This window comes from Papio anubis, chromosome 1 (assembly GCF_008728515.1).
Source record: "Papio anubis isolate 15944 chromosome 1, Panubis1.0, whole genome shotgun sequence".
In the NCBI taxonomy this organism is placed as follows: domain Eukaryota; kingdom Metazoa; phylum Chordata; class Mammalia; order Primates; family Cercopithecidae; genus Papio; species Papio anubis.
In genome coordinates this window covers 155,479,853-155,489,799 of record NC_044976.1, presented here as the reverse complement: position 1 = coordinate 155,489,799, position 9,947 = coordinate 155,479,853, and the positions used below count along the sequence as shown (strand labels likewise).

Genomic DNA, 9,947 nt, shown 5'->3' with positions numbered 1-9,947 from the left:
CCGAGGTGCCGCAGTCCCCGCCCGGTGCCCCGCGTTCCTGCAGTCCCCGCCCGAAGCCCGCGCAGGCGGCTGCTCCAAAGTGTTTTCTTTCAGCCTTAAAACAAAATCCGGAGGGAGCTTCCTTCCTCCCCACCTCGCCGCGCCGGGCTCTGCGGGCCAGGAGGCGTTAAGCCGACAGGAATGGGCCCAGGGCGGGCTCGGAACGACGTCCCCTACCCCACCCCCGCCGCGATTAGGATCTGCGCTCTGGCTGATCGCCCCCTCCCCCTTTTCCTGCATTTACAGGCAAGTGAACCGGAGCAAACGACTTCCGATCCAGTCTGCGCTGCTGCGGCTCCCGTTTGGGATTTGATTTGCAGCATCTTTGAGCCTCTACGACAAAAAACCGCGAAGCACGCCCAGCCCTCTCCCGGTACCCCGAAAAGCACCCACTCCCTCCCGGGGACACAGCTGGGCGCGTCCACACCCCCGCAGCCCCACACCATGTTGTGCGGAAGGACTTCCACTCCCTGCCTGTGTCGTTGATGTCAGACCCCAGGCCAGCCTCCGGGCGCTGCAGTTCTCCCGGCTAATGCTGAGGCTGCGGCTCCGGCTCTAGCACAGGCACCAGCCGCCGCCGCACCCGGCCCCAGCGCCCACCGTCTGCATGTGCCCGCCGTAGCCGCCTGCCCAGCCCGCAGCCCGCGCTCCACGGAGCGCTGGAGACCACCGCGGGGGGCCCCTTCTGCCCTCGAGAGAAGCGGTCTTGGAGGTATTGATTTAGGTGTTTGGATTTTTTCCGTGGATCTATCAATTCACAATTCGAATTTGGAAGAAAGAAGGAAAACATGACGTCTCCAGCCAAATTCAAAAAGGATAAGGAGATCATAGCAGAGTACGATACTCAGGTCAAAGGTAAGGGCTTTGAAAAATAGCACACTGCAAATGCTCTGTGCACTGGTGAGGCGTGTATTTCCACCGTGATTTGCAGGTTGTTCATTTCTTTGGGTGGAGCAGATGGGGGCAGGCTGACCCCAGAGGTGGTTTGTTTCATAGATGGGTCTGAACCTCCAAAGGATGGGCAGTGCCAGGGGCCATTGACACTGGAAAGGAATTTTTGGAGTGGGCTGTAGGAGTATCTTTGTAGGGCTGACCATGATTTTGGCAGCCCTTTCCCCCAAGCTGGACAGGGTGGGGGGAGGGGCAGGAGGCTCTTAGAGAAAGGCACAATTTGCCTCCGGTGTTCTGGGTCAGGTTTCCTTAAAAGACAACTGAAATCTGACAGGTGTTTGGACGTTTGTTTCAGAGATTGAAGAGGAGTCCAGACAGAAAGGCAACCTTGAGAAGGTGTACCATTTGGAGAGCCTTGGGAGAGGCGGGGTTTTTCAGATGCACTGTATTAAAACATGAGATTTGCTGTGGCATTGGCACCAAAAGTCCATTGCCACCTTGGGTGCACCTTGCACCTGCCTGGTCTCTGGTCGGCCTGCATACAATCAGAGATCATAGAATAAGGCCACCAACGCCCGGTCTCCGCCCTCACCTAAATCTGAATAGAGTTGTTAGGGTAGCTGGTTGGTGCTGATTCTGGAAAATGGGAAGACATAATTGTTTAACCCTTCTGTGCTGTGACCCTCTGCTCTGGAAGACATGCTTTTAAAGCCCCATTTCCCTCTCCTGAAAAATGTGAAGGGTAAAGCAAAATGAGGACTAGGAGAAACCAAGTGACCTGTCTTCTCATCTAGTCGACTGTCTGACTTGACTCATGAATAAGAGCCCTTACTCAGATAGCGTTTTTTAAACCAGCACTTCCCATAGGAAGGGTTCCTGCCTGTTAAAAGAGCTGCAGCATGTGTTTGTGCAAGGCACTGTCCCTTCCTGGTCAGTCACTGGAAAGAGCCATGTGGCTCCAGCCCATTGAGACCTTAGCTGGGGAGTGGAAGAGGTGGGTGGCCTTGAATGTTACACCACATGGTTGGAGCTCTGGGTTTTCCTTTGTTTCAGAGTACAGAGGGAGGGGCCCCTCCTTTCCCTGCACCAGTGCAAGGAGACCTTTTCCTATCAGAGAGGACCTGGGAAGGGCCATGTCTCCCCTCTAATGATTGCTGGGGGTTGGGGGTAGGGGTAGAGTTTGAAATGGGCAGCTCCCTTGTCTCTTGGAAGGTTGGAAGGTAGTCTGAAGTCCTCATTGTACCTACAGGATCTTTTTTATGTCATTAGTTTGGTCAATGCTGGAGGTACCCTAAGGGGCCTTCTATCCACTTGGATGAAAACATTGGTAGGTTTATTACAGAGATGGGGGAGTTGAGTGATTGATAGCTTCAGTTGAACTGGGATTGAGAGAGGTGTGGTTGTGAGTTATAATTGAGGTCTTGGCCTCTTGTCACTGTTCATAATCCAGGCCTGTTTTTGTAAACAATAGGCCACTGACCTCCGTGTCCTGTCCAGATGCACTGCATTTGCTCTTGGAATCCCCCCTGCAGTTTTAACCAGATATGTCTTTTTTTTTTTTTGTACACATCCTATTCTTAAACTGTTGCCGTCGGGAGTGTTAATAACTTTGATCTTCCCAGATTTCTCTCCAGAAGCATGCCATTTGACTAAGGTGCAAAGTGATTTTAAATGTTTATTTTTTGGAAGGTTCAAGGCGATAGGTGTTAATGGAACCACATCTGCCAATTTCTTTTTGGCAAAGGATTTCTCAAGAGTGTCTCAAAATTAAACACTTCGGATATTTACAAACATTGCTCATTGAGATGATGTAATGCAGATGGCTATTTGGGTTTTCTCTTCAACCTTGCCACAAACAGGAGACTGTTTTGTTTTGCTCTGATATTTTTCCATTGATACTATTCAGGATCATAGAATTTAATAGGTGGCTGAGCATGATGTCTTGTTCTGAGAAGGTGCCTGATGAATGCTTATGGAACTGATTTGAATAGTTTAGTCCTTCATTTTACAGCTGAGGAGAATACAGAGAACTGAAGAGGCTTGTCCAAGGTCACACAGCTAGATGGTGGCAGATCTGAAACTAGAAGCAGGTTTACCAACTCTCAATTCCCTATTCTGTATCTTTACTATGAAACATCATCTGACCAGGGTGGGAAAAAAATAAAAAATTCTTAAGGAGCCCAAATCTGTCAATGAATAATGGTAGTAATAATGATAATGATAATAGTAGATTACATTTTGGTTGCTCATTATGTTCCAGTCTGTCCCAAGTGCTTTAAATGAATGGTCTGGTTTAATCCTCACATCAACCCAGGAAATGGGTATTATTATCACCTTCCATTCACCATATAAGGAAACTGAGGCTTAGAGAGGATGAGCAGCCCTTCCAAAGTCACACAGCCAAACCATGGCAGCTTGACTTCATTCCTTTATTCATTAACTATTTATTGAGTGCTTGCTATGTGTTCTGGGGATTGGCAATACAGCTGTGAAGAAGAAAAAGTCTCCACCCTCGTGGAGCTTATATTCTGGAAGCTGGGCTCTCTATGGAACAGCGCAGAATTTGCAGACAAAGGGCCTGCAATCTGATTTGGCTCTGCCCCCCACTAGCTAGAAGCCCTGGGTCAGAATTATTATGAGTGTCAGCTTTTTATGTGTTATATGGGACTCATGGTGCTGCCAGACTTACTTCTCTTACAGATGCCAAGATAAAAAGAAAATCACTGTAACAGCTATGTCGTTTGGTTTGGTGGTTAAGTGCAATTTTTAGAGTCAAAGGGATTCAGGTTTAAATCTTGGTTCTGCCGGTTGCTAGCCTTTCACTTCGGGCAAGTTACCTGACTTGTCTGAGCCTCAGTTTTCCTATTTGGAAAATAGGTAAAATAAAATAGATTTCCTAAGGTAATAGTGAGTTGTTGATGAGATATATAAATTATTTAGAACAGTATCTGGCACTTGTAAGTGCTCAATAATGGTACGGTCTACTCTGTGAGCCTTTCTTTTGCTGAATTGGGCTGACTATTGAGACTGCATTGCATATTCACTCCCAAAATGCCAGCTATTAAATGATAGGAAATAAGTCAAGGAATGAAACTTGAGTTCTAGCTTAAGTTCATTTAGTCGTAACAAAAGATCTCGGGTCAGTCACTTAAACCCTCTGGACATCAGTTTCTTTTTCTGTTAGTGAACAAGTAAACTAATTATTGGCCACTGTGGTTCTGCATGTCTTTGACCAGAGTCCCAGGTCCTGTTTTTTCAGTCAGAATTGTTTGAGTCAAATGGACTCTAAATGGGACTCTCATCTCATGGGACCCTTTCTGGGACCCTCTCTATCCCTTGATTTTGCCTCCCTATAAACTACCTGCTTGCATGTGCCCTGAGGAACTCCTGAGGCTTCAGCCCTGACCCTACCCCAGAGTGGTTTTATGAGGGGTGTGCCTTCTTAGTCAGCCTGTGTTGTAGTGTCTTTTTAAAAACCATCATTGTTTCTGGTTTGTGGGTGCTCAGATTCCTTTGAAAGTTCATGCCTCTCGATGTCTGACTGAAAGCAATAATATTCTTAGTCTTTTTACATAGCTCTTTCCAATTTACAGTGTGCTTTCATATGTGGTTGTCCCTCAGTATCCTCAGGGGATTGGTTCTAGGAGTGCCCCCACTTCCCCCAGGATACCAAAATCTTCAGATGCTCAAGTCCCTGATAAATAATGGTGTAGTATTTGCATACAACCTATGTACACACATCCTCCTGTATACTTTAAGTCATCTCTAGATTACTTATAATAGCTAATACAGTGTAAATGCTATATAAATAGTTGTTATAATGCTTTTAAAATTCGTATTATTTTAAATTGTTATATTGTTATTTTTATTGTTTTTTTTTTTTCCTGAATATTTGCTATTCCCATTTGGTTGAATATGTGGATATGGAACCTGCAGGTATGGAGGGCTGATATACAATAATCTCTGGAAATTCTTTACAACCCTGGTCGTATTCATGGTCATAACCTGAAGCCTTTGGCCTCTAGCCTGTTAGCTTGTTGCTGGGATTGGAGCAGCGAAAGTGGTAAGGTGCAGGGCTTGGTTACCACGGTTGTGAATCTGGGTGGTATTTGGGTGAATACACATGACTGCATACAGTCCCAGCTGTTGTTCTTTCCTTATTTAAGGCCCCTTTCCTTTACTCTCTGTATACCTTGAGTTTTTACAGTCTCCCAGAAAGCTTGAGATTGACAGTTCATGCAAATATTCTAGGAGAAATAGTCTGAAACAGAGTGGCACTGTATGCTGAGCAGTCACATTTTCTTTCTTGAGAACATTAGGGATCTTGTCTTTTTTTTTTATGTCTTAGGAGAACAGTGTATGTGTACCACAGAGCTGGAAGTGAAATTTGTAATTTCCAGCTGGAGCATTTTGATAGAAAAAGTGCAGGCCTTTGCCTGGAACAGTTTAACCCTTTCAGGACCCTTCAAGAGCAGGAGATGAAATTTAAAACTGGAGTCATATTGTGTATGTATATGTACTTGGGAATGCTGATGCCTGGTATATAAACAAGCTCTTTCCCTTGGGAGGTCTCAGCGATTTTTCATTCACGCCAAAAAAGGTCTTCTCCAAAGCTTCTTTCCTCACAGCTCCCATTCCCCAAGGGAGCTTTAAATATAATCAGTTAATCAGTTTTAAATATAATCAGTTAAATATAATCAGTTTGAAAAGCTGCAGTAAAACATTTAGTTGGAATCCTCAAGCAGATGCTGTCATTTTCCTGTAAGATGATTGAGGGTTCCTCATCCCTTGCTCAGGGGAAAAAACAGCAACAAAAAAAGCTACTCTGCAGCAGTAAGGTGAACTCCTGGAAGAAAATGAAGCTCTTGGAAGCATTCAAGTACCATACTCTACATCTTGCAATTGAAAGACCCTGGAGGAAGGTGGTGGGCAAGGAGCCAGGAGATGCAGTGTACTGTGCAAAGAAGCAGTAGTTGGAAACAGTGTTCACGAGGGGTCCTTAGCTTTTTCAATTTCAGGTGTTCTTTTGGGGAATGAGAACAGAAATTTCCTTTGAAGAAGCCTATCTGGTAGTTATGGCCACATCTGTTATGTATCATGCAGTTTGAAAGCTTCGACAGGCTCTGATCATTTCTCTGCTATGAGGTGTCCAGAGTTTGACCTAGATGCAGAATGTAGGCACCCTTACTATTAAAATCAACAGGTGCCCAGACCCTGACTCCCATTATTCACACCAGATAAATTGGGCTACCCAGTGACCCCTGTAGATTTCTCCTTCCAGAAGTGAGTACTCTTCATGGGAATTGTGCTTACCTTATACCCTTGACCTCTGACAGCTATGTTAGGAAAATATGTCATATTGCAGGGAAAAAGCAGTTGATATGTAGATTTCTGGTTGTAATAAAATTAAAATGAACAGTTTTAACCTGGTGTCAGCTCCAGAATTGACTTTTTGGGGAATCTGGGAAAGTTGCCTTGGAAGTTATTTGGTTTAAAAATAAATAATAGGAGCACTTAAAAGCAGTTTTAAAAATTACAAAATTAACACCCTTACTGATTTTACAATAATGTGTAGGAACTCTCATATCTCCCTTACTCTCTGTAATTGTGGTAGAATACACAGGAGATTGACCATCTTAACCATTCTAGAGTACAGTTCAGTAGCATTAAGCACATTCACATTGTTATGCAACCATCACTACCATCCATCTAGGCGACTCTTTTCATCTTGCAAAAATGAAACTTTATACCCGTTAAACAACAACTCCCTATTCCCTCCTGCCCCTATCTCTGGCAAGCATCATTGTACTTTGTCTCTATTTGATAACTCCAGATACTGCAGGTAAGTCGAATCATAGTGTATATATTTTTTGTTACTGGCTTATTTCACTTCCTGTAATGTCCTCAAAATTCATCCATGTTGTAGCATATGTCCACATTTCTTTCTTTTTTAAGGTTGAATAATATTTAATTGTATATATATATCCCATTTTGTTTACCCATTCGTTCATTGATGAACACTTGGGTTGCTTCTACCTTTTGCCTAGTTTGAATAATGCTGCTGTGAACATAGGTGTAACATAGGTGTATTCTTTTTTCTTTCTTTTTTTTTGCAGATGGGGTCTCACTCTGTCACCCAGGCTGGATTGCAGTGGCTTGATCACGGCTCACTGCAGCCTTGACCTCCTGGGCTCAAGTGATCCTCCCACCTCAGCCTCCCAAGTAGCTGGGGCTATAGGCACATGCTACCATACCTGGCTGGTTTTAAAATTTTTCATAGAGATGAAGTCTCCCTACATTGCACAGGCTGGTTATTTTTTTAAAAGGTACACTATACCAAAGTTTTGCAAGCCTGTATATACATTTCTGTATAATCACTTGTCCTGATAAATTTTTTAAACTTAAGGTTTTAATATGTGCATTAGCTTGTATATTAGTATATTATTAATTGTAAAGTTGTACACCTTTTAATAATTACGTGAATTACTAAACTTTTACCATATTTTTAATAGCTTTATTGAGATTTAATTGACATTTAATAAATTGCACATATTTAAGGTATACAATTTGATAGACTTTGACATATATAACACCCATAAAACCAACACAATCAAGATAGTGAATCTAATCATTACCGCCAAAGTTTCTTCATTATAATGTATTAATAAACCAGTACTATTGGCCAGGCACGGTGGCTCACATCTGTAATCCTAGCACTTTGGGAGGCCAAGGTGGGAGGATTGCTTGAGCCCAGGAGTTCAAGACTGAATCGGGAAACATAGTGGGACCCCATCTCTGCAAGGAAAGAAAAAAACAAACAAAAAGACTGGCTGGGCACGGTGGCTTATGCCTGTAATCCCAGAACTTTGGGAGGCTGAGGTGGGCAGATCACCTGAGGTCAGGAGTTCAAGACCAGCCTGGCCAATATGGTGAAACTCTGTCTCTACTAAAAATAAAAAAAATAGCCGGGTGTGGTGGCAGGCACCTGTAATCCCAGCTACTCGGGAGGCTGAGGCAGGAGAATCCCTTGAACCTGGGAGACAGAGGTTGCAGTGAGCCGAGATCTTGCCATTGCACTGCAGCCTGGGCAACTAGAGCGAGACTCCATTTCAAAAAAAAAAAAAAAAATTATCTGGGTGTGATGGCACATACCTGTAGTCCTAGGCTCTCTTAGGAGGATGAAGCAGGAGGATTGCTTGAGCCCAAGAGTTCGAGATTGTAGGGAGCCATGATTGCACCATTGCACTCTAGCCTAGGTGATAGAGCTAATAATTATGTTATAGAAAAGTCATTAGCTTCAAGATAACTAAGTGAAAGCCTGGTATTAACAAATTTTAAAAAGTAACAAATAATGATCTAAGCCACCCAGATTAGTTTCTGGAAAATTTGTTTAACCAAGACAATCTCCAAGGGAAGTCGGGTTAATAATTGTATCTCAGCCATTACTTTGCTTTTAGGAGGGAAGGTACAGGATGGAGTGAGAAAGAAAAGAAAAAAAAATCATGGCCATGATAGGAGTGGACTAATGACAGTATCTTTTTACATATAGATATGGCTTGGCTGGGCGCAGTGGCTTACGCCTGTAATCCCAGCACTTTGGGAGGCCAAGGTGGATGGATCACCTGAGGTCAGGAGTTTGAGACCAGCCTGGCCAACATGGTAAAACCTCATCTCTACAAAAATACAAAAATTAGCTGGGCTTGGTGGTGGGTGCCTGTAATACCAGCTACTTAGGAGGCTGAGGGAGGAGAATCGCTTGAACCCAGGAGGTGGAGGTTGCAGTGAGCGAGATTGTGCCACTGCACTCCAGCCTGGGTGACAGAGCAAGCCTCCGTCTTAAAAACAAAAAAACAAATGAAAAAATAGATCTGGCTTGAACCAGTTTTAGGGCCTCATGCCTTTTTAGAAGGGGTCACAAATGAGCCAGATATCAAGGAGAGGGTCTAGGGGCTCCCATTGGAGATCTACTAAAAATATTTTTAATATGGCTTCTTTCTTCTAATGATTGACTTCCTATTGCCTGCTAAATACAGACCAACTTTCTAAGGTAGATATGAACTTCCTTCTCAGTCTGACTGCAACCTCTTGTTTCAACCACATTTTTTATTTTGTTTTAGGAGGACTGGAAGTCTAACTTGACTGCTTACCATTCTTTAAACACGTAGACTACTAGCTAACGTTTGCTCTTTGTTGGATGCTTACCACTTACTAGGCATTATGCTAAATACTTTATGTGATTATTCCATAATCCTTACTCCAACTTTAGGAAAAAGATGTTACTAGTATCCCATTTTACTGATGAAAAAAATGAGGTGTAGGACATTCAGTTATTCCCCCAGGGTCTGCAACTGGTGAATGATGGAATAGGAACCTTGGTTGTCGCCAGAGTCTGAGTTCTGCGTGTTGTTCATGGAATGCCCCTTTTTCGCTGCCCAGTCCCGTATCTTCACCTTTTGAAATCTCACCCTTCTGCCGGGTACAGTGGATCACCTGAGGTCGGGAGTTCGAGACCAGCCTGACTAACATGGTGAAACCCCGTCTCTACTTAAAATATAAAATTAGCTGGGGGTGGTGGCACATGCCTGTAATCCCAGCTACTTGTGAGGCTGAGGCAGGAGAATGACTGGAACCCAGGAGTTGGAGGTTGCTGTGAGCTGAGATCACGCCATTGCACTCCAGCCTGGGCAGTAAGAGTGAAACTCCATCTCAAAAAAAAAAAAAAAAAAAAAAATCTCACCTTTCTGGTAAAGCCCAACGTTTCTGGGATTCCTTCCTTAATTGCTCTGACCAGAAATAACCCTTCTTTTCTATTTCACCCACACAGTACTTCTCTTAATAGCTCTCATATGGCATTGATCTCATACTGCCTTATGTTTGGAATATTTGTATTTCATTCTTTTTTCTTCTACCAGACTTCTGAATGTAGGAATGTTTTGAAGTTGTGTAGTGCAATGCAAAGAATATAGGCTCTGGAACCAGCCCTCAGTTGGAGTCTTGTCAACTTCACTTCTTTGCTG

General features: G+C 43.7%; 1 protein-coding gene across 6 annotated transcripts in view; it reads left to right on the top strand.

Moving 5' to 3' along the window:
- SRGAP2 (SLIT-ROBO Rho GTPase activating protein 2) overlaps positions 1-9,947 on the top strand; it is a 251,081-nt gene that overhangs the window by 3,662 nt on the left and 237,472 nt on the right. For all 6 annotated transcript variants that reach the window (XM_009188679.4, XM_009188675.3, XM_003893204.4 and 3 more), the window contains exon 2: positions 286-894. In XM_009188679.4, coding sequence (XP_009186943.1) covers positions 828-894 — 67 coding nt within the window. In that variant the 5' untranslated portion in view covers positions 286-827. The remainder of the gene's footprint in view (positions 1-285; positions 895-9,947) is intronic.